The sequence below is a fragment of the Salmo salar genome, chromosome 05 (genome assembly GCF_965601325.2).
Source record: "Salmo salar chromosome 05, fSalSal1, whole genome shotgun sequence".
Classification (NCBI taxonomy): Eukaryota; Metazoa; Chordata; class Actinopteri; order Salmoniformes; family Salmonidae; genus Salmo; species Salmo salar.
The window spans coordinates 9,375,396-9,397,982 of NC_138295.1; the positions used below are offsets into that span (position 1 = coordinate 9,375,396).

General features: G+C 42.9%; 1 protein-coding gene across 1 annotated transcript in view; it reads right to left on the minus strand.

Moving 5' to 3' along the window:
- Positions 1-11,367: 11,367 nt before the first annotated feature.
- The window catches only part of LOC106604189 (protocadherin Fat 2), a 77,954-nt gene continuing 66,734 nt past the window's right edge, over positions 11,368-22,587 (minus strand). Inside the window, exons 24-28 of the mRNA XM_014198621.3 lie at positions 16,091-16,589; positions 15,361-15,514; positions 14,813-14,912; positions 13,609-14,050; positions 11,368-13,046 (exon numbers count right to left, since the gene is read on the minus strand). Of these exons, the coding sequence (XP_014054096.3) occupies positions 12,526-13,046; positions 13,609-14,050; positions 14,813-14,912; positions 15,361-15,514; positions 16,091-16,589 (1,716 nt within the window). The 3' untranslated portion in view covers positions 11,368-12,525. The remainder of the gene's footprint in view (positions 13,047-13,608; positions 14,051-14,812; positions 14,913-15,360; positions 15,515-16,090; positions 16,590-22,587) is intronic.

Below are 22,587 nucleotides of genomic sequence, written 5' to 3' on the forward strand. Positions count from 1 at the left end.
AACATTCAACCATTTAAAAAAAAAATGTTATATTGTATTTGTGCATCTCTGAGCAATGTTCTATCTATTCCCGGTGTAATTTCATGTGTTCATGTGTATCTGAGCTATTATCCGTTGAAGTAGGCAGAAAAACAGACGGAATGACACGTGTTGTATCATATACAACTGGTTACTCATTATGGGTACGTTTGACATTGCAGCCAACTTGAAAGGCGTGTCGAGACAGAGTTATTTATGATGCAAGGTGATTTGAAGATCAGTCAATGATTTGTAAATCACTGTCACAATTTAACCATGATACATCACGATTTTGATGGTCTCGAACACGGCCTATTATTTTGTAGATCAGTCACCATTTATCCACAATGCATCATAGATTTGATTCTCTCGAACATGGCTGTTGTACAGTTCCATCAGATGAAAAAACATCAACCTCGCATCCACAGTGGACACTTTATTAAAACCTATTTGAGTTATCTTAGACACTACATTTTCTCATCAAACGTATTAAAGTCATAAATAGCATTCATCATCTTTATGATATTTTGTAACAACAAAAAAGCACATGACAACAAACTGGTATTTTGTCATAATCATCATATTTTTCACTCAGGACATTCAAATAACTCACAGGATAGATGTACATGTGATACATAAAAAAAAAATGTAAACAATCAATTAAAACATTAAATCATTGCGAATACGCACTTCTTAATCCCCACAATGCGTATCAAAGTAGTGGACGTATACGCGGTATAAATGAATAATAATTGGTAAAGTCTTATTTCTTCACAGTTTAGGCACAGCAATGTGTGGCCTAAGCGAAATATGTTCCAAAATCCATATTTGCGGGACAATACTGCTCTAAAATGCGCACGTCATAGACGGAGTCAAATATTAAGAGAGATCTAAAGATGTAACAACTATCATGGGTTGCTAATATGACAATGATACTGCCTTTTGGCTGCTAGACAACAAAATTAATTTGAAGGATAGGAACGCATATGACGACAAAATCTTTATAAAAGACTTGCCTCCAGGTTTATATGGTGGGATTTTGGCTACTTTGAAGCAAGGTAAGACGCTAACGATAGACCTGACTGTCTTCTGGTAGATGGAAAGGCATTCCCAAAAAACCTTCTCAATTAAATGTTAGAAGAAGGTTACTTTGTAACTAGTTATCTGGCAAAATGATTATTTACACCAATACAGTGGCCATCAATCCATCTCGTGCTACAGAAACATCACTAACCAAACAACAGTGCTAGGTGCCTGCGCACTTGAATTAAATGGTAACTACAACTGCGCACGACTCCCAACACCATTAGGTTTGCCGACGCCACAACGGGGCTAGGCCTGATCACCGATGACCATGAGACATTCTATAGGGAGGAGGTCAGAGACCTTGCAGTGTGGTGGAGCTGATCATGGACTATAGGAAACAGCGGGCCGGGCACGCCCCCGTTCACATTGACGGGGCTGTAGTGGAGCGGGTCGAGAACTTCAACTTCAGAACGTTCTACAGCTGCACCATTGAGAGCATCTTGACTGCCTACATCACGGCTTGGTATGGGAACTGCTTGGCATCCAACCGTAAGGCGCTAGAGGGTAGTGCGTACGACCCAGTACATCATTGGGGCCGAGCTCTCTGCCATCACCGACCGCTATATCAGGTGGTGTCAGAGGAAGGCCCTAAAAGTTTTCAAAGACTTCAGCCACCCAAGTTATAGACTGTTCTCTCTGCTACCGCACGGCAAGCAATACCGGAGTGCCAAGTCTGGGACCAAAAGGCTCCTAAACAGCTTCCACCCCCAAGTCATAATACTACTGAACAGTTAATCAAATGGCTACCCAGACTATTTACATTGACTCTCATGCACACTTACTGAACTCTACCCACACACTTGCACATACTACACCGACACACACACACACTACACTATTAGCCTACTGCACAGTACTGCTGGTGTAGGCCTGATTGTGAAAGACCAATATGGGTCATTCAAAGTGTATTTCACACAACATTTTCACACAGGGCACCTTTGCTGGGCGGGGGTGGCTTATGAACTTTTTGGCAACATTAGTGTATACCCACTTCTCCAGACTCCACTACACCACTGGATAGGGCTGATGGAAAGACAGCAGTCACACACAGCATGATGTTAAAGCACCACTACACCACTGCATAGGGCTGATGGAAAGACAGCAGTCACACACAGCTTGATGTTAACGGATAAGCAGTCAACTGGGGTATTTTGTACAGAAAAGAAAGCTTTTGGAAGGGCTGTTTTCTCCACATTTCTTCATTTGCTATTTTACTATGAAAAAAAAAAAAACATTTCCTTAATTGTTTCCTTATTTTGTTATTTTAATGACATTCCTAAATAAGGAAATCAAAATGTAATTGTATTGGATCTAGGATTGTGTAGTTGCAGGCAGCTAATTGGCCAAATGATATTCCCATCCCACTGTACCAGTGAGGTTCCATTGGACCTTATAATGTTCCACTCCTCTTCAATGGCTGTGCGAAGTTGCTGGATTTTGGCGTGAACTGCAACACAATGTCATACATGTGGATCCAGAGCATCAGGATCGTCAAGGTATCTCTGTACTGTACATTCAAATTTCCATTGATAAAATGTAATTGTGTTCGTTGTCCGTAGATTATACCTGGCCATACTTTAACCCCACCGCCACCATGGGGAACTCTGTTCAACGTTGACATCAGCAAACCGCTCACCCACACGACGTCATACATGTGGTCTGCAGTTGTGATGCCAGTTAGGCGTACTGCCAAATTCTCTAAAATGACGTTGAGGAGGCTTATGGTAGAGAAGTTAACCCTCACTTCTCTGGCAAGGTACCTCAGCACTGAGGTATCTGTGTTGTTAGTAGTACTACAGAACTGAGGTATCTGTGTTGTTAGTAGTACTGTAGTAGCTGTGTTGTTAGTAGTACTACAGTACTGAGGTATCTGTGTTGTTAGTAGTACTACAGTATGAGGTATCTGTGTTGTTAGTAGTACTGTAGTAGCTGTGTTGTTATTAGTACTACAGTACTGAGGTATCTGTGTTGTTAGTAGTACTACAGTATGAGGTATCTGTGTTGTTAGTAGTACTGTAGTAGCTGTGTTGTTATTAGTACTACAGTACTGAGGTATCTGACTGACTCATCAGTTGGACAATTACCTTTGAGAATGTGAGATTATGTCATGCCTTCAGAAGAGATCAACTCTGTTTCTGAATAATTTGGCCCTAACCCAGTGTCTCTTTCCAATTCACAACAGATGTTTCATCCAGTATAGTTGTATTTTCCTTAGCATCATGTCCAACAAAAAGGATTGTAAAGAGAAGACAAATAGATTCCTAAGAAAGAGTTGATTCCATTTCTATGAATACAGTATGATTCACTCAGGGGGTTTAAATCCGGTCTTCAACTGATTTCAATATCAGATAGTATTTTGTTCTGGTTTTGGCCACAAGTTGTCAGACAGAAACACCGTTATAAATAAGTACACTGAACAAAAATATAAACGCAACATGCAAAGTGAACTGAAATAAAAGATCTCCAAAATGTTCCATACAAATACAAAGCTTTTTTTTCTCTCAAGTTTTGTGCACAAATTTGTTTACATCCCTGTGAGTGAACATTTCTGCTTTGCCAAAATAGCCTATCCACCTGACAGCTGTCGCATATCAAGAAGCTGATTAAACAGCATGATCATTACACGGGTGCACCTTGTGCTGGGAACAATAGAAGGCAACTATAAAATGTGCACAATGCCGCAGATATCTCCAGTTTTGAGGGAGCGTGCAATTGGCATGCTGACTGCAGGAATGTCCACTAGAGCTGTTGCCAGAGAAGTGAGGGTTAACTTCTCTACCATAAGCCTCCTCAACGTCATTTTAGAGAATTTGGCAGTACGCCTAACCGGCATCACAACTGCAGACCACATGTATGACGTCGTGTGGGCGAGTGGTTTGCTGATGTCAACGTTGTGAACAGTGTCCCACGGTGGCAGTGGGGTTATGGTATGGGCAGGCATAAGCTACGGACAATGAACACAATTACATTTTATCAATGGCAATTTGAATGTACAGTACAGAGACCTTGACGCTCTGGATCCACATGTATGACAACGTGTTGCAGTTCACGCCAAAATCCAGCAACTTCGCACAACCATTGAAGAAGAGTGGGACACCATTTCACAGGCCACAATCAACAGCCTGATCAACTCTAGGTGAAGATGTGTCGCGCTGCATGAGGTAAATGGTGCACACCAGATACTGACTGGTTTTCTGATCTATGCTTTTTTAAATTAACGTATCTGTGACAAATATCTGTATTCTCAGTCATGTAAAATCCATAGATTAGGGTTCTAATGAATTTGTTTCAATTAACTGATTTCCTTATATGAACTGTAACTCAGTAAAATCTTTGAAATGTATATTTTATATTTTTGTTTAGTATAGTTATGACACTTCAACCAGTGCAGATAGTGCAGGCATTCATTAATACATCTGAATCCTTGGATGTGTCCAGGCAGGCAGGGTGTGTATACTGTATACATCCCTGTCTTCTTTACAGTGCACACCAGCTCATTTATAATGCATTTTGTTCACGCATGACTTGAAAATCCCCTGTGTGTCCTTGTAAATGAAGCTGCCCCTATTTTGGTGTAAAATCCCCTGTATGTCCTTGTAAATGATGCTGCCCCTATTTGGTATAAAATTGCATGTATGATCTTGTAAATGATGCTGGCCCTATTTTGGTGTAAATTCACCTGGTGTAATCAAACATGCATCCCAAATGGCACTCTATGCTCAAAGTAGTTCACTGTGTAGGGGATAGGGTGCCATTTGGGTTGCAGGTCTAAGCTATCCCTGGAGTGTTTTGTTTATCTGGTGATGCCACTTGACCTAATAATGAAGTACGTTGTTGACCCATAACCCTTGACCTTCCGCTAGTATTTATATATACACATCACTCTCTACTGTCACCTTTCACAGGTCATGGCATCCAGGTCCATATGCTAGAGCAGAGACAGAATGGCCATAGGGCTATTCTTGTGAATGCCTGGTGGTCTGGTGGTCCATCTTTAGCCCAGTAGCTCTGGGCTTGAGGATACGCACATGTGGGCAAAATGATAATTATTTAGCTAATAATGGTGGCCTCGAGGTACAAAATGGACCGTTGTGCTAGAAATGCTTGACTCGATTTGCGTTCCAAGTCCATCCCTGTGCTAGAGTCATAAATATTCCAGTGTGTAGTCCCTGTCACACTGAGACAGCTTCATGTCCTTTCACATGCGTAGACTGGTGGAAAGCAATCAATCCAACATTGTGGTATGTGAACGGATAAACGCCCAGCTTGAGGGCACTGTGCATGAGAGTGAAACATTTATTCTACTGTCAAAATGGACTACATTGTGTAAATAGATTAATTTTGGTCATAAAGTCAGTCTCGTCCAAAACAGAGCTTTGTGAGACTCGTGGTCGTGACTGCATCACAAAGTAAATGAAGGTCGGGTTTGTTTTAATCCTACCCACATGCCCACAGCTGGCAGCAGACAAGTATACCTCACAAGACATGCCACCAGAGGTCTCTTCACAATCCCTAAATATGAGAACAGTCTATGGGAGGTGCACAGTAGTACATAGAGCCATGACTACATGGAACTCTATTCCACATCAGGTAACTTATGCAGTAGAATCAGATTTAAAAAGCAGGTAAAAATACACCTTATGGAACAGAGGCGACTGTGAAGAGAGACACACAGGTACAGACACACATACGCACACAAGCGCTAGCACATGCACTCTACACACATGCGCATTGTAATATTGTTGTATGGTGGGATTATACATGTTGTATTGTAGATATGTAGTGGTGTTATGATGTACTGTTTTATCTTTTGTTTTATATGTAAGTGCTTTAATATGTTTGGACCCCAGGAAGAGTAGCTGCTAACCTTGGCAGCAACTTATGGGGATCCCTAATTAATACAAATAGTAATCATCAATTCGACCCGATCGTAAAGCCTGTGGTAAATGTGGGTTGACTTTGGATATCCCTATAGGGCTAGTTAGGGACAATCGGTAAATTACACAATGTGCATGGGACAATATGTTAAAATCCCAATAGCTCCAAATTTCAATGACTAAAAAACCACAAACCAACTACAAATTGTAGAAATTCATGTACAAATAGTGAAAGCATTTAATGAGAAAACTATAAGATGTGCAACATTAAAGTATTGTCTTATTTACATTGTGTAATTTATTTCCAGTCCCTAACTGGAGATAGGGTATCCAAAATCAAACCAACTTTGCCACGGATGCACACCAGCGGGCTGAAGCTAATTGGCTTAATCGTTTTGCTAACTCTTCCCACCTGCGAACACACACGAGACAACCACACCTAGAAACCAACTCACCTTTGAATTCAGTAATGGCCGCTAGCATTTCTTCATGAACCAAATCTAAAATGAGGCCTAATCAGGAAGTGCAGTCGCCTTTTAATAATTTATGATCTGCTTAACGTGGACAGATTTTGTGCGGAGTAAAACCTCTTACTTCGCATCTTCCTTTCTGGTTCTACTTTAAGACATGTAAACGGTTAAATACTTAGCTTGAGGAATCAGCACCTGAAATTATATTATATGGTAATGATGATACTTTAAACAGATTAAATACTTAGCCTCAGGAACCATCACCTAGCTTATAATGATGATGATCATTGTTTCTCATTTTAGGCTAGAAGGAAAAAGGTCATCCAAGGTAAAATGATCATCCAACAGTCATACGGTCTCTGGACATGATCATTGTCTTTCTGAGATGCTGTTATTGTAGACATATTTGTTTTTGTTTTTTTGTGTCTATGTACTGTACTCAAAATAAAAATAAATAATCAATGGGGGAAACATTTAAATATACTTAAAAAAACTAATTAGCATAATTGCTGTTGCCATAGCATCATCACCTGCCACATGTATGGAGCCTAATGCTCAGAGAGGAAATCAGACTTAACCACTAGGTATCTTAGGAGAAGATAAGCAGGACCTTATCTCAACCACTAGGTATCCTAGGAGAAGATAAGTAGGACCTTGTCTCAACCACTAGGTATCCTAGGAGAAGATAAGTAGGACCTTGTCTCAACCACTAGGTATCCTAGGAGAAGATAAGTAGGACCTTGTCTCAACCACTAGGTATCCTAGGAGAAGATAAGTAGGACCTTGTCTCAACCACTAGGTATCCTAGGAGAAGATAAGTAGGACCTTGTCTCAACCACTAGGTATCCTAGGAGAAGATAAGTAGCACCTTGTCTCAACCACTAGGTATCCTAGGAGAAGATAAGTAGGACCATGTCTCAACCACTAGGTATCCTAGGAGAAGATAAGTAGGACCTTGTCCATACACTAGGTATCCTAGGAGAAGATAAGTAGTACCTTGTCCATACACTAGGTATCCTAGGAGAAGATAAGTAACACCTTGTCTCAACCACTAGGTATCCTAGGAGAAGATAAGTAGCACCTTGTCCAAACACTGAGCTTCACCCCGAATGTCAGAGGTAGGTAGCGTATCAGAGAGGTCTGGTACAGGGCAGAAACAGGTTATTCTGTCTGAGAATATCCACCTGAGAAACATGTCCTCTTTTCTAACTCTCACTGTAATCACTATGGACAGACTGGACAGTAGATATACCTCTCGCTGTAATCACTATGGACAGACTGGACAGTAGAGATACCTCTCGCTGTAATCACTATGGACAGACTGGACAGTAGAGATACCTCTCGCTGTAATCACTATGGACAGACTGGACAGTAGAGATACCTCTCGCTGTAATCACTATGGACAGACTGGACAGTAGATATACCTCTCGCTGTAATCACTATGGACAGACTGGACAGTAGAGATACCTCTCGCTGTAATCACTATGGACAGACTGGACAGTAGATATACCTCTCGCTGTAATCACTATGGACAGACTGGACAGTAGAGATACCTCTCGCTGTAATCACTATGGACAGACTGGACAGTAGATATACCTCTCGCTGTAATCACTATGGACAGACTGGACAGTAGAGATACCTCTCGCTGTAATCACTATGGACAGACTGGACAGTAGAGAGACCTCTCGCTGTAATCACTATGGACAGACTGGACAGTAGATAGACCTCTCGCTGTAATCACTATGGACAGACTGGACAGTAGATAGACCTCTCGCTGTAATCACTATGGACAGACTGGACAGTAGAGAGACCTCTCGCTGTAATCACTATGGACAGACTGGACAGTAGAGAGACCTCTCGCTGTAATCACTATGGACAGACTGGACAGTAGATAGACCTCTCGCTGTAATCACTATGGACAGACTGGACAGTAGATAGACCTCTCGCTGTAATCACTATGGACAGACTGGACAGTAGATAGACCTCTCGCTGTAATCACTATGGACAGACTGGACAGTAGATAGACCTCTCGCTGTAATCACTATGGACAGACTGGACAGTAGATAGACCTCTCGCTGTAATCACTATGGACAGACTGGACAGTAGAGAGACCTCTCGCTGTAATCACTATGGACAGACTGGACAGTAGAGAGACCTCTCGCTGTAATCACTATGGACAGACTGGACAGTAGATAGACCTCTCGCTGTAATCACTATGGACAGACTGGACAGTAGATAGACCTCTCGCTGTAATCACTATGGACAGACTGGACAGTAGATAGACCTCTCGCTGTAATCACTATGGACAGACTGGACAGTAGATAGACCTCTCGCTGTAATCACTATGGACAGACTGGACAGTAGATAGACCTCTCGCTGTAATCACTATGGACAGACTGGACAGTAGATAGACCTCTCGCTGTAATCACTATGGACAGACTGGACAGTAGATAGACCTCTCGCTGTAATCACTATGGACAGACTGGACAGTAGATAGACCTCTCGCTGTAATCACTATGGACAGACTGGACAGTAGATAGACCTCTCGCTGTAATCACTATGGACAGACTGGACAGTAGATAGACCTCTCGCTGTAATCACTATGGACAGACTGGACAGTAGATAGACCTCTCGCTGTAATCACTATGGACAGACTGGACAGTAGATAGACCTCTCGCTGTAATCACTATGGACAGACTGGACAGTAGATAGACCTCTCGCTGTAATCACTATGGACAGACTGGACAGTAGATAGACCTCTCGCTGTAATCACTATGGACAGACTGGACAGTAGATAGACCTCTCGCTGTAATCACTATGGACAGACTGGACAGTAGATAGACCTCTCGCTGTAATCACTATGGACAGACTGGACAGTAGATAGACCTCTCGCTGTAATCACTATGGACAGACTGGACAGTAGATAGACCTCTCGCTGTAATCACTATGGACAGACTGGACAGTAGATAGACCTCTCGCTGTAATCACTATGGACAGACTGGACAGTAGATAGACCTCTCGCTGTAATCACTATGGACAGACTGGACAGTAGATAGACCTCTCGCTGTAATCACTATGGACAGACTGGACAGTAGATAGACCTCTCGCTGTAATCACTATGGACAGACTGGACAGTAGATAGACCTCTCGCTGTAATCACTATGGACAGACTGGACAGTAGATAGACCTCTCGCTGTAATCACTATGGACAGACTGGACAGTAGATAGACCTCTCGCTGTAATCACTATGGACAGACTGGACAGTAGATAGACCTCTCGCTGTAATCACTATGGACAGACTGGACAGTAGGTAATAAGGATTATTCAGACTTACATGTGTGTGTGAGAATGAGGGCCGGGGGTTATTTATTTCTGTATGCGCATCCTAGACTCAGGGGTAGACTTAACATAGTAAATGTCAAACCTGGACACTCCATTTTTGTTTTAACTAGGCAAGTCAGTTAAGAACAAATTCTTATTTACAATGACAGCCTAGGAACAGTGGGTTAACTGCCTTGTTCAGGGGCAGAACAACAGATTTTTACCTTGTCAGCTCGGGGATTCGCTCTAGCAACCTTTCGGTTACTGGCCCAACGCTCTAACCACTAGGCTACCTGCCGCCCAGATTTAATATGATATGTTTCATATGGTATGTTTTCATTTGTGGATGTCCATCATCCATTTCGTATGATATGTTACTAATTACAATTTGTACGATATGTTACGAATTTGCTAAACATATTATATGTTATGAATTCCAATTTGTTGTAGCTAACATTAGCTAGGGTTAGGGTTAGGAGTTTAGGTTAAAGGGTTAAGGGAATGGTTAGCTAACATGCTAAGTAGTAAGTAGTTGCAAAATGGATAATTAGCTAACATGCTCAAGTTGTCCGTGATAAGATTCAAACACGTAACCTTTGGGTTGCTAGACATTTACGTTATATATGCCCACCCCTTTCCAACCACCCTACTTTCATTTTTTTACCTTAAGTAACCTGTTTTGATGTAACCATACCAAATGTGACATATCATACTCATTTGGTTGTTACTTTACTATGTTACGTCTAGTTCTTGAGACCAGGCTGGTATGCGTTGTTTTATTCTGTAATGCCTAATGAACATGCCGTCTGAAACACAGGCTACGCAGCCTCAGTGTTTCAGTCAGAGTTTCAGCTGCAGTAGAGACAAGGTGAAGTGGAGTGATGTCTTGGTTCTGAATGACCTAGCCTTAATCATGGGGACACCCTTGTCTGTGCATGCTCACTTAAGGAAATCCTACAGCCCTTAGGTAGGAAATGAATACTCCTCATCAGAGTGCCATAAGAGCATTCATCTGACAGGTTGGTGCAACTGACAAGGCTGGAGATGAGATGGATCTTCTGCTGCTTCAGTTGTAGCTGACTCACAACTCATTCACTGCCCGGGTAGTACACATCTCCCTCTCTCTGCCCCCCGCGCCGCCTCCTCACCTCTGCCTCCTGACCCTTTTCCTCGTTATGTACATCCATTAGTTTAATAGCCAGGATCCACAGACTTATGAGGCCCCCGTCCCTTGTACAGAACATGGAGACTTCTCAATCCTCAGTCAACTATCTAAATGATGTCATGCATTTTCCTAGAGAGTGACATTACCATGGAGCTGTTACTCTGAGTAGGCTTAATGTTGGTAAACCTCTGCTCTTCACAAAGGGAAATTGTTTTGTAAATTTATACATGTGTGAATGAGAAGGGAGTTTTATTCTACGAATATGATAATTGTAGAATTTTACGTTGGTAATAAGGGAAGTTGATGAAACATCACATTGTGTCTCCTTGTGGTCACTGCTGGTATTGCATGTACATGTTATAGCCATTTATATATGTCAATCCAACAGCATCAGCACATACAAGTGTTCAAATAAATACTGACAACATACTTTTAATAATAGATCATATTTTATTCATGGCATCTTTACAGTGTTGAAAACAAATTGCCAATACTACGACTTAAAATCTCTCACAGAGAAACAACTTCAAAACATGGGGTTCATACAGCCCACATTGATACAAAAATAATACACACAAAAACACATTCATGTGAACTCATGGGACTAGCACACACATACACAGCACATATAAACACTTTGGGATATCATGATAACTTTGAATTCAGTAATTTTCCCATAATTCCCTGGTTTTCCAGATTAGATACCACATTGACGTGTTCGGACTCAAAATACGAATTACAACTCCGATATTTTTTTTGGGGGGGGGGTATCAAACTCAAAGAATACTTTCACACTATGCACTATTTACACAATTGGCAATATCAGTGATAAAACTTATATTGAAAAGACAATCTGTTTTATGACAAACACGTAATATTTATGATCCATTTATTCATGAATTATGGATTTCTTCTTGCTGTTAGGATCCAGTCCCCTTCATTATTTTGTCACTTATGACTACGTCTCAAATCGTACCCTATTCCCTATGTAGTGCCCTCCTTTTGACCAGGGCCTATAGGGAACAGGGTGCCATTTGAGACGCAATCCATATGACTACAAACATACTGTACTGAATGGTGAGGTCATACATATTACTGTATGCAATATCTTTTTGGTTATATGGTTATTATTGTATGAAATGTAGCTATTTTCTGCATGACACGTAGACATATTCATTCTTTCTAGGAATTGGGTTTTATACAAAGCCAGTCTCTCTCCCTCAGAGAGTGGTCTAGATGAGTGGGCGTTTGATATTGCTGCAGCGTTTTAGTACAGCACATCTTTGTTTGCGAGACCTTGTTGTAATAGTTTCAGATAAACATCCTGTAATAATGCTTAACCCTGAGGAAGAAAATGTGAGGGACTCTTTCATTTACTCTACCGAATGTCAAGCCCACTTAGAATCACATTCTATGGAGACATTCTAAGAATTGACTGGAGAGAATGTAATTAATTCACATCATAGAATGTTCAAGACTCAAATCTTTCATAGAACATTGCAGTCTCTCCCTTAGAGAACTCTGTTAGGGAGCACTGTATCTGCAACTCTCAGTTTCACTGGGTTCTAGACTAGAACATTAAAACATTCTAGAACATGACCTCCTCACAGCTTCCATAGTCGCTCCCCACCATGTCAGAGCCGTTGTAGCAGCGAGAGTTCCGTCCTGCATGCCCAGCCTGTTGTGGTGCAGGGGGAGGAGGAGGAGAGTTACACTCAGCATAGGACGGCATGGCAACGCTGAGGCGCATGCTGAGGCGCCGGTAGCCTGGCGACACATTGTCCATGCTGTGTGCATGTTGCGTCGGATAGTAACTGATGGCAGTGTACTCGTTGGGGCACTGAGAGCTGGGTAAGGGAAGACCGTCAGGCCCCAGGAAGTCATCCAGGTTCTGGTTACTGTAACAGGGGGGTAAGGGAGCGCGGCGGTCACAACGCTCCAGGGGAAACGGGAATCCGCTGAAGCGAGAGTTTCTACGTGAGTCTATTGATGCGGTCACAGAGCCGTAGGTATCCTCCACAATGTCGAACTGGGGAAACTCCTGGACCTGGGGGTACTCTTGGACCGAAGGGTTGGGTCGACCGTAATAGTCAGGATCAGCAGGGTAGACTGAACGGCAGGGAGAAGAGAGTAATACATTATCATTCACTATAGTCCTTCAGTATAAACGCCATTGTTTTCAGATGGATTTTCACACCAATGTTAAAAGTGTCCTTTCGTTATAAAAGTCCTTAACCTCGTTAAACAGTAGGTAAAGTATTCTAACCTCTGAGTGATGGAAAAACCTATTCAAAATCGACACCTTAGTAACTTATCCTCTGCAGGAATTGCCTGCCTGACCAGACTATCGCTCACAGCCACACGCTCTGTATGTATCACAACTGATAATGATTACATTCATGTATGGATGAGTAACCTGCATTGTTTTGATCTAAAGGACAAAGTGAGAAGGAGTATAATATGAATAATGTTTTGTTATATCCTCCAGATCATTCCCCTTCAGACACTTGTCCTTTTAGGTGTCTCATCTGTCAAGTCAATTAAATGCTGTCACTTATTTTTGGATAAAGTGAAGACCGCCACGGCATGTCGGGTAAACTACTACCACAGTCATCAATAAATGTAAAAACTCAGACAGCTATCATCTACTCCAATTATTCAATGAACTCACCTTCATAGTCCTGATCCCAGTGGTGTTTCCTGATGGACTCATTGTCAGAGATGGATGAAGGTGTAGGAGGGAGGTTGGGGGCCACACTGCACACCACAGGCCCCTGTGGCTTCTGCTTCCCGGCCCTTAGGCTTACCTGGGACCCCAGCCCCAGGTCCATCTGGCTGCGAGGCTTCAGAGATCTGAAGGGACTGTTATCCAGGTCATTACCAGAACCCATCAGCGTGCTCATCTCCATTGGGCTGACCTCTGGAGTGTTGGCCATCATGGATTTGGCCAGACTGGGTTGGAAGTAACCGTTGGAGTTCTGAACACAGACAGGCTTCTTCTTCTGTTGGACATAGCGTTTGCGGACGCAGACGAAAACACCGACCAGGAAGAAAACCCCTGTCAAGCTGGCGCAGATCTCCACGATCTCGATGTAGCCCAGCCCGGCGGACAGCTGTATTGATGGAAAGATGGGACACCATTTGGTTAGATTTAGTTAAGGCCGGGCCAGCCCGATATCTGAGTGACTAACAAAATCAATTGGGCCCCCCTGGAGGTCAGGGCCACTGGGCACGTGCCCTGTTGGTATTTATGACTACAAGTAACTGGCTAGACTAACTTACCAATCTAAAAATTGTTAGCTGACATGGCTAGTTGAGACTGTCAGTGATTGACATAACAAGAGAAAAACTGCTGATGCACAACCAAATTTGTGTCGTACTATTCTAACTCTCAACAAAAAGTTTGAGACCCGACTTTATATATGTGTTGTAGGCCCCCTAATGACCCTGGGGCCCTAAGCGTCCACTTCCGTTGTTTATGCCTGGAGCCGGCCCTGGCTTTACTAAAACACTCCAGGGCTGAAGTTTCCTCTAGGTACAGATCTAGGATCAGCTCCCGCTCCCCGGATTCTAACCTTACCATTACTGGTAAAATGCCGAACTGACCCAAAATCAGCGTCTAGGGCTCAGGTGTCAAACTCATTCCATGGAAGGCCCGAGTGTCTGTGTTTTTGCTCCTCCCTTGCACTTGGTTGATGAATTAAGGTCACTAATTAGTAAGGAACTCCCTGCACCTGGTTAGCTTAGTCTTAATTGAAAGGAAAAACCTGCAGAGTTTGACACCCCTGTTCTAGGGCAACTTCACCCTACACCTACTAAAACCAGATATGTTACACAGAGCATTATGGGTACTGTAGTTTAGCATGGTACAATACCTGGGGCAGAGCGTTGCAGTGGATGGAGCCCCCAGAGAAGGTACAGTCATACCCTCCTTGACACGGGTTGGGAGAGCATCTGTCAATTAGGCTCTGACACCTAAAGAAGATGAATACTTTATTGTCCATTATCTTGCAGAGAACGAAAATTAGGCATTTCACTTTTAGTTCCATTTCCAAGGAAGGAAAGAGGACAAACAGAATTCGGCTTAATCATCCCCTGAGCCAATAAGACTAGGAGCATACCGTGGGTAACATTTTCCATGACTAATCAAAAAGAATCAGAACAACTGTACTACTTGGTAGGTGGAGAGGTCTTAAAGATGAGAGAAACGTGAACACTATTTGTCATTTAATAAAAATGTGGTATTAGAAGCATAATAGTGTACGGGTCTTTTTGTCCTAGACATGTGAACACTAATTCCATTGTAAATGAAGTTGATTTCTTGACGTCATCGGAGCAAAGTGTGGGGGGAAAACTAACAATGTGTTTATACCGAGGCTGCCGGGATGGGAGGGAGGGACAGCTATGTGAGAGATAGACATACCTGCTTCCAGCCATATTCAGTTGGCAGTTGCAGATGTAACCTTGACTCTTTGGCACACACACCCCACCGTGGGCACAGGGCTGGGAGGCACAGGGATTGCTGTCCAGCTCACAGCGGGGGCCATGGAAGGACTCTGGACAGCTGCAGGTGAACCCTGGAGGGTAAACCAACATATAAACAGGAAGAGAGATCAGCCTATGTTCTAGAACACCATGACAGTTCTCTTACTCTCTCAGTAACAGCAGAGGGATGGTAATGAAGGATAGGATACAAACTATTTCAAAAAGTGGAATATAGGGTAGAGAGTTTTGTAAAGACAGTTTGGTTCCATCCAGTTTTTCTGAGGTCTGGTTATTCAGTTTGCACCTCACTACACTAGTTTCAACTTCCTTGTAGAACAATTATGATAATATTTTATAGACTAGATGACTCCTCCAATCTGTTTCAACACTAGTTTGTTCAACATTCTATTTTCATATTGGTTATTGAATGTCCACCCTCGTAGATGGAAAAATCAGATGTTGTTGAAGGGATACTAGACAATATGCCATAAGTATAGTTACATCTCTGAACTTATATCCATAAACAGCAGTGAGGTTTTCTCTAAACCTGTAGGCTTTGTTGCTACCTTGAATGTTGTGGGTAGAGGCTTACAGTATGCTATTTGTGTTGTTTGTAGAGGTTGACACTATTGGGGAGTGATACAGTATGCCAAGGTTAAGAAACTGACCTCCATTTGATTCCTGCTCACAGATTCCTCCATTCAGACAGGGGTTACTGTCACAGCTGTTCGTCCTGATCTGGTTGACACAGCACTGGTAGACCCCAAACACCCTCCTCCTCCCAGGCCCATTCCACTCCTTATTCTCTTCTGTCCTGATGGGCTCCCCATTCAGCTCCATAGCCTCCAGGCAGCCCACCAAGCCATGTGCCTGGGTCTGGGCCCTGGTCTGGGTCTCTGTAGAGGTGGTGGTGGTGGGAGAAGAACCAGGACCAGGGGGGCCAGCGAGAATCAGAGCCCCATGGGGCTGCATCAGATGGCAGGGTTTAGAGAGGACGAGCTGAGCTGAGTGACTGTGGTCCAGGGTGAGTCTGAGGATGGTACCGTTGACCTCCAGAAGAACGTGGTGCCACCGCCCGTCTGATACTACTGGGGCTGCGTGGACATGCAGGGAACCCGGGAGTGTGTTGCCACAGAGGTACATGAACCTCAACTCTCCACCCATCAGCTGTGGAAGACAACAGAAGAGAAAACATAAGCACAAACGTACAGAACACTGCTCATCCTAACACTGTGGACACACCTAAGACAGTATATATTTTACATGAACATCAACTTTTGTGTGAACCCCAGCAAGAGTTGCTGCTGCTTTTGGAACAGCGAATGAAGATCCTTATAAAATACAAAATATCAAAATTCCTGCCCATCAGCTGTGGAAGATTGTAGAACTCTGCTTATATACACACTGATAAAACTGTCCATCAGCTGTGAAAGATAATATAACAGTGTTCATTGTTGGTAAACTTTTATTCCTCAGAGTCCCCACCAGTCTGAAATAGAGACAGTGGTAGAGAACAAAACACATCAATCAAATCAAACCAAATCAATTTATATTCGTCACATACACGTGTTTAGCAGATGTTAATGCAAGTGTAGCGAAATGCTTGTGCTTCTAGTTCCGAGTAATATCTAACAAGTAATCTAACAATTTCACAACAACAAAGGAATGAATAAGAATATGTACATATAAATATATGGATGAGCGATGGCCGTGTGGCATAGGTAAGATGCAGTAGATGATATAGAGTACAGTATATATACACTGCTCAAAAAAATAAAGGGAAGACTAAAATAACACATCCTAGATCTGAATGAATGAAATAATCTTAAATACTTTTTTCTTTACATAGTTGAATGTGCTGACAAAATCACACACAAAAAAAATCAATGGAAATCCAATTTATCAACCCATGGAGGTCTGGATTTGGAGTCACACTCAAAATTAAAGTGGAAAACCACACTACAGGCTGATCCAACTTTGATGTAATGTCCTTAAAACAAGTCAAAATGAGGCTCAGTAGTGTGTGTGTGTGGCCTCCACGTGCCTATATGACCTCCCTACAACGTCTGGGCATGCTCCTGATGAGGTGGCGGATGGTCTCCTGAGGGATCTCCTCCCAGACCTGGACTAAAGCATCCGCCAACTCCTGGACAGTCTGTGGTGCAACGTGGCGTTGGTGGATGGAGCGAGACATGATGTCCCAGATGTGCTCAATTGGATTCAGGTCTGGGGAACGGGCGGGCCAGTCCATAGCATCAATGCTTTCCTCTTGCAGGAACTGCTGACACACTCCAGCCACATGAGGTCTAGCATTGTCTTGCATTAGGAGGAACCCAGGGCCAACCGCACCAGCATATGGTCTCACAAGGGGTCTGAGGATCTCATCTCGGTACCTAATGGCAGTCAGGCTACCTCTGGCGAGCACATGGAGGGCTGTGCGGCTCACCAAAGAAATGCCACCCCACACCATGACTGACCCACCGCCAAACCGGTCATGCTGGAGGATGTTGCAGGCAGCAGAACATTCTCCACGGCGTCTCCAGACTCTGTCACGTGCTCAGTGTGAACCTGCTTTCATCTGTGAAGAGCACAGGGCGCCAGTGGCGAATTTGCCAATCTTGGTGTTCTCTGGCAAATGCCAAACGTCCTGCACGGTGTTGGGCTGTAAGCACAACCCCCACCTGTGGACGTCGGGCCTCATACCACCCTCATGGACTCTGTTTCTGACCGTTTGAGCAGACACATGCACATTTGTGGCCTGCTGGAGATCATTTTGCAGGGCTCTGGCAGTGATCCTCCTGCTCCTCTTTGCACAAAGGCGGAGGTAGCGGTCCTGCTGCTGGGTTGTTGCCCTCCTACGGCCTCCTCCACGTCTCCTGATGTACTGGCCTGTCTCCTGGTAGCGCCTCCATGCTCTGGACACTACGCTGACAGACACAGCAAACCTTCTTGCCACAGCTCGCATTGATGTGCCATCCTGGATGAGCTGCACTACCTGAGCCACTTGTGTGGGTTGTAGACTCCGTCTCATGCTACCACTAGAGTGAAAGCACCGCCAGCATTCAAAAGTGACCAAAACATCAGCCAGGAAGCATAGGAACTGAGAAGTGGTCTGTGGTCACCACCTGCAGAACCACTCCTTTATTGGGGGTGTCTTGCTAATTGCCTATAATTTCCACCTGTTGTCTATTCCATTTGCACAACAGCATGTGAAATGTATTGTCAATCAGTGTTGCTTCCTAAGTGAACAGTTTGATTTCACAGAAGTGTGATTGACTTGGAGTTACATTGTGTTGTTTAAGTGTTCCCTTTATATTTTTTTGAGCAGTATATATATATATATATATATATATGAGAAATGTAGGGTATGTAAACATTATAAAATGGCATTGCATAAAGTGACTAGTGATACATTTATTACATCCAATTTTTAATTGTAGTTTGATACATTTGGCAGATCATTAGTATAAACTGGCAATAGAGGACCAAGACTCGATCCCTGTGGAACACCACATTTGATTTTAGTGGTTGCATTTTTTATTGACCTGTAGTTTAAGACAGGCAGCTCGTTAGGTCATTTCAAACATCAAGACCATCCACGGCATCATCCAACCCGACATTATCCCCATCTCAGCCGTTCCAACCCGACATTATCACCATCTCAGCTGTTCCAACCCAACATTATCACCATCGCAGCTTATTCCAACATGACATTATCACCATCTCAGCTTATTCCAACATGACATTATCACCATCTCAGCTGTTCCAACCCAACATTATCTCCAACAGTTCCGGTTGCATGCATTGTCATTTTTTAAATCAATATATAACATTATCTCCAAGAGTTCTGGTGGCAAGCATTGTCAAAAAAACATTGTCAATATATATCACATTAAGGTGTGGGAAGATCACTGTATTACAAGGAACAATAGGTCTATTTCACTCCAGAGAAGTAGCTCATTGTTCCCTCGTTGGCACAGATGCTAGCCTAGCTTCTAGCTAGCTATCAAGCTAGCCAGGTTTCCTTAGCAACTTCTACACAGCCCAGAGCCCTTGAGGCTAGTACCACAGATTGTCTCTTGAGTGTGACTTTGAATCCCTGCTGTTTGTTGCTGTTTCTGTCTGGCCTGCGACCTGCCCTGTCTGGAACTGCGAGGAGTAACAGCATAGCCTACGTTGCTACCATAACAAAGACGGTGGGAATACCATTGAGGACAGTGGTGTCTATCACAGATAAAGGATCTTTCAAACTAACAAAAAGAGTTCTACAAACAGTTGTTACAACAAGAAAATAGCTTCAAGTGTTGTGTCCAAATACTGGTGGATTCAACTAATAAATGGACAGTCTGACCAGAGAGGTCCAGGACCTGAAGAACAGTTCGCAGTTCTCCCAGGGTCAGCTCGATGAGTTTAAACAGGAGAACAGCAAGATGAGAGCAATCTGTAAGTCATTGAGAGAGGACATCAGTTCTGTAAGATAGCTGTTCTGGAAAGAGACAAGAATTTGAGAGGAACGTACATCTTAGTTAAAGAGGACTATCCTGAAGCTGTGCGCCAGAAGAGGAAAGAACTTATCCCAGCTGTCACGTGTGTCGTTGGGTAGAGATGACCAAAACGCAGCAGGAATGTGGATGCTCATCTTGAATATTTATTAAACACAGAGAGCATGGAAAAAAATAACAAAACGAAGAACGACAAAGGACAGTTTAACAGGCTATGCTCACAACAGCAGTGCTAAAGACAACTACCCACAAAATCGCCAGGTGAAAACAAGCATCTAATATATGACTCCCAATCAGGAACAACGACGTACAGCTGTTCCTGATCGGGAGCAACACAAACCACACAGAAATAGACAGACTAGAAAACCATAGAAAACCAACACTAGAACATATACTCAAACCCCAGACTACATAAACCAAACACCCCTTTAATAATACACACAACCCCAACCATATGAAACAAATACCCCTCTGCCACGTCCTGACCAAATATATAATACAAATACTCCCTCTACTGGTCAGGACGTGACACCAGCAATGAAATGTCCTCTACTTGAGCAAGTGGATTGTACGGTAGTGTCAAACACCATCAAATGTCACACCCCGCTGATGCTGCTACAGTATTGAGTGACTCACCACGCTAATGTAACCCTGTACCAAGCAGGCCTGTCCTGAGTCAAATACATAAGCTATGTCAAACAGTTATACTGTACCTATATTAGAGAGTATTTGAGAAGTGCTTGATTTAGCTCAGAGTTAGCTTTGCTTTTGTGACTTTTCCATTGGTTCAGTTGTTGGCCTACCGGGGAAAAAAAATCGCAGCAAAGTATTTGAAAGTCATTTCACATATGTATTTTACCCAACTCTGGTACCAACCCAAAGCCACACAGGACAGATCTTAATGTGAAATATACCTCTCACTATCTGGTCTAAGAATGTGTTCTTAACTGACTTGCTTAGTTAAATAAAGATTAAATATATATATTTAAATAAACACACTACAGTTTACGCTAAACGATACAAATTAAACTTGTTTACCATGATGTAAATCTACACGGCATGAAAGTTAAACATCGTACCTGCCGTTAGTGAATAAATTGATTCAGCTGATGCTTCAGTATGGAGCTAACGTGGGAATAAAAGGATCCACTTCCCTCTGTTTTGTTTTGGTGAGAGGAGGTACGATACTTCCAACAGCTCAGACTGCCTGACGTACAGACTCTACCAGACGGACCTGACGTACAGACTCTCCCAGACGGACCTGACGTACAGACTCTACCAGACGGACCTGACGTACAGACTCTACCAGACGGACCTGACGTGAATCAACTCCAGTTAATGAAAAATCGAATTACTGTGTTCAGTGTGTATACCACCTGCGTCCCAAATGGAACCCTATTTCCTATTTAGTGCACTACTTTTTACCAGGACCCTATGGGGTAGTACACTACCTTTTACCAGGGCCCTATGGGGTAGTGCACTACTTTTGACCGGAGCCCTATGGGGTAGTACACTACCTTTTACCAGGTCCCTATGGGGTAGTGCACTACTTTTTACCAGGGCCCTATGGGGTAGTGCACTACTTTTTACCAGGGCCCTATGGGGTAGTGCACTACTTTTTACCAGGGCCCTATGGGGTAGTGCACTACTTTTTACCGGAGCCCTATGGGCCCTGGAGGTGGGCTAGCTCCCCGCGGGAGATGTTTATGATCAGAAGGTGTCCTGTACAGCCACTGTGACTAGTAGGATTAAAGACTATCTGCTTCTTTACAGTGTCTTTCTAGCATGCTTCTCCTTGATAATAATAGAGCTAAGCTGTTAAAGGCTACAGTGGTTTTAACCGACAAGTCACCTTTTCTTCTTTCTCCACAGGCTTGTCACGGAGCGCTTTTGTTCAAATGGGCTAAATCATTTCTACTTCAAAAGGTCATTTAGTTAAAAGATGAGGAATACATGAAAAACATTTAGCTGGTGATCAGTGAGTAGGTCCTAAACTGAATTTCCATTCCAGAAGTTTCTAAAGGATGGATGTGACTGCTTCTCCCGTTTTTCTTTTGGGTCAGAATACTGATGAGATTTGGGAATTGATAAGAATTTGTTGCGGCGAAGCCTAACTCTCAAAGGAAACACATCAATGGTGTAATATCTTCTGACGAAGCCGCTGTGAAGTAAAGGGGGAGGAGAGAAACTAAAAAGAAAAGTCAACTCTTGGATGTTTTCAATTCCATTTGAAGCAATTTTCTTACAATAAAAGGGACTCATGTGCCGAATTTAAAACCCAGAGGTAGGACTAAGAATGGAAAAAGTGAATACTACTTTTTATGTTTCAAGCGTGAACAAATTGAATATTCAATCTATTACGTGTATTCAATGTCACACAAATGGAGAGAAATCCATTGGGAGATGTGTTGCATGCGTGTATTTCCAGTGCAGGTCAAGAAGTTTCATCTGAGGACTCTTTATCTATCTCATCAAAATATACAATCATTTAATATTCCCTTTAAACTTTATGTGGTTAACCTACGTCAGCACTAAGCCCAATCTAGCTCAACATTCCAAACCCAGCAACAATTATCCTACGTACCAAATCTGTTTTTGGGATTTCTTGTCAACTCATAAACCAAGGATCCGCCCCGTTAAAAAATGTTTTGTCTAAAATGACA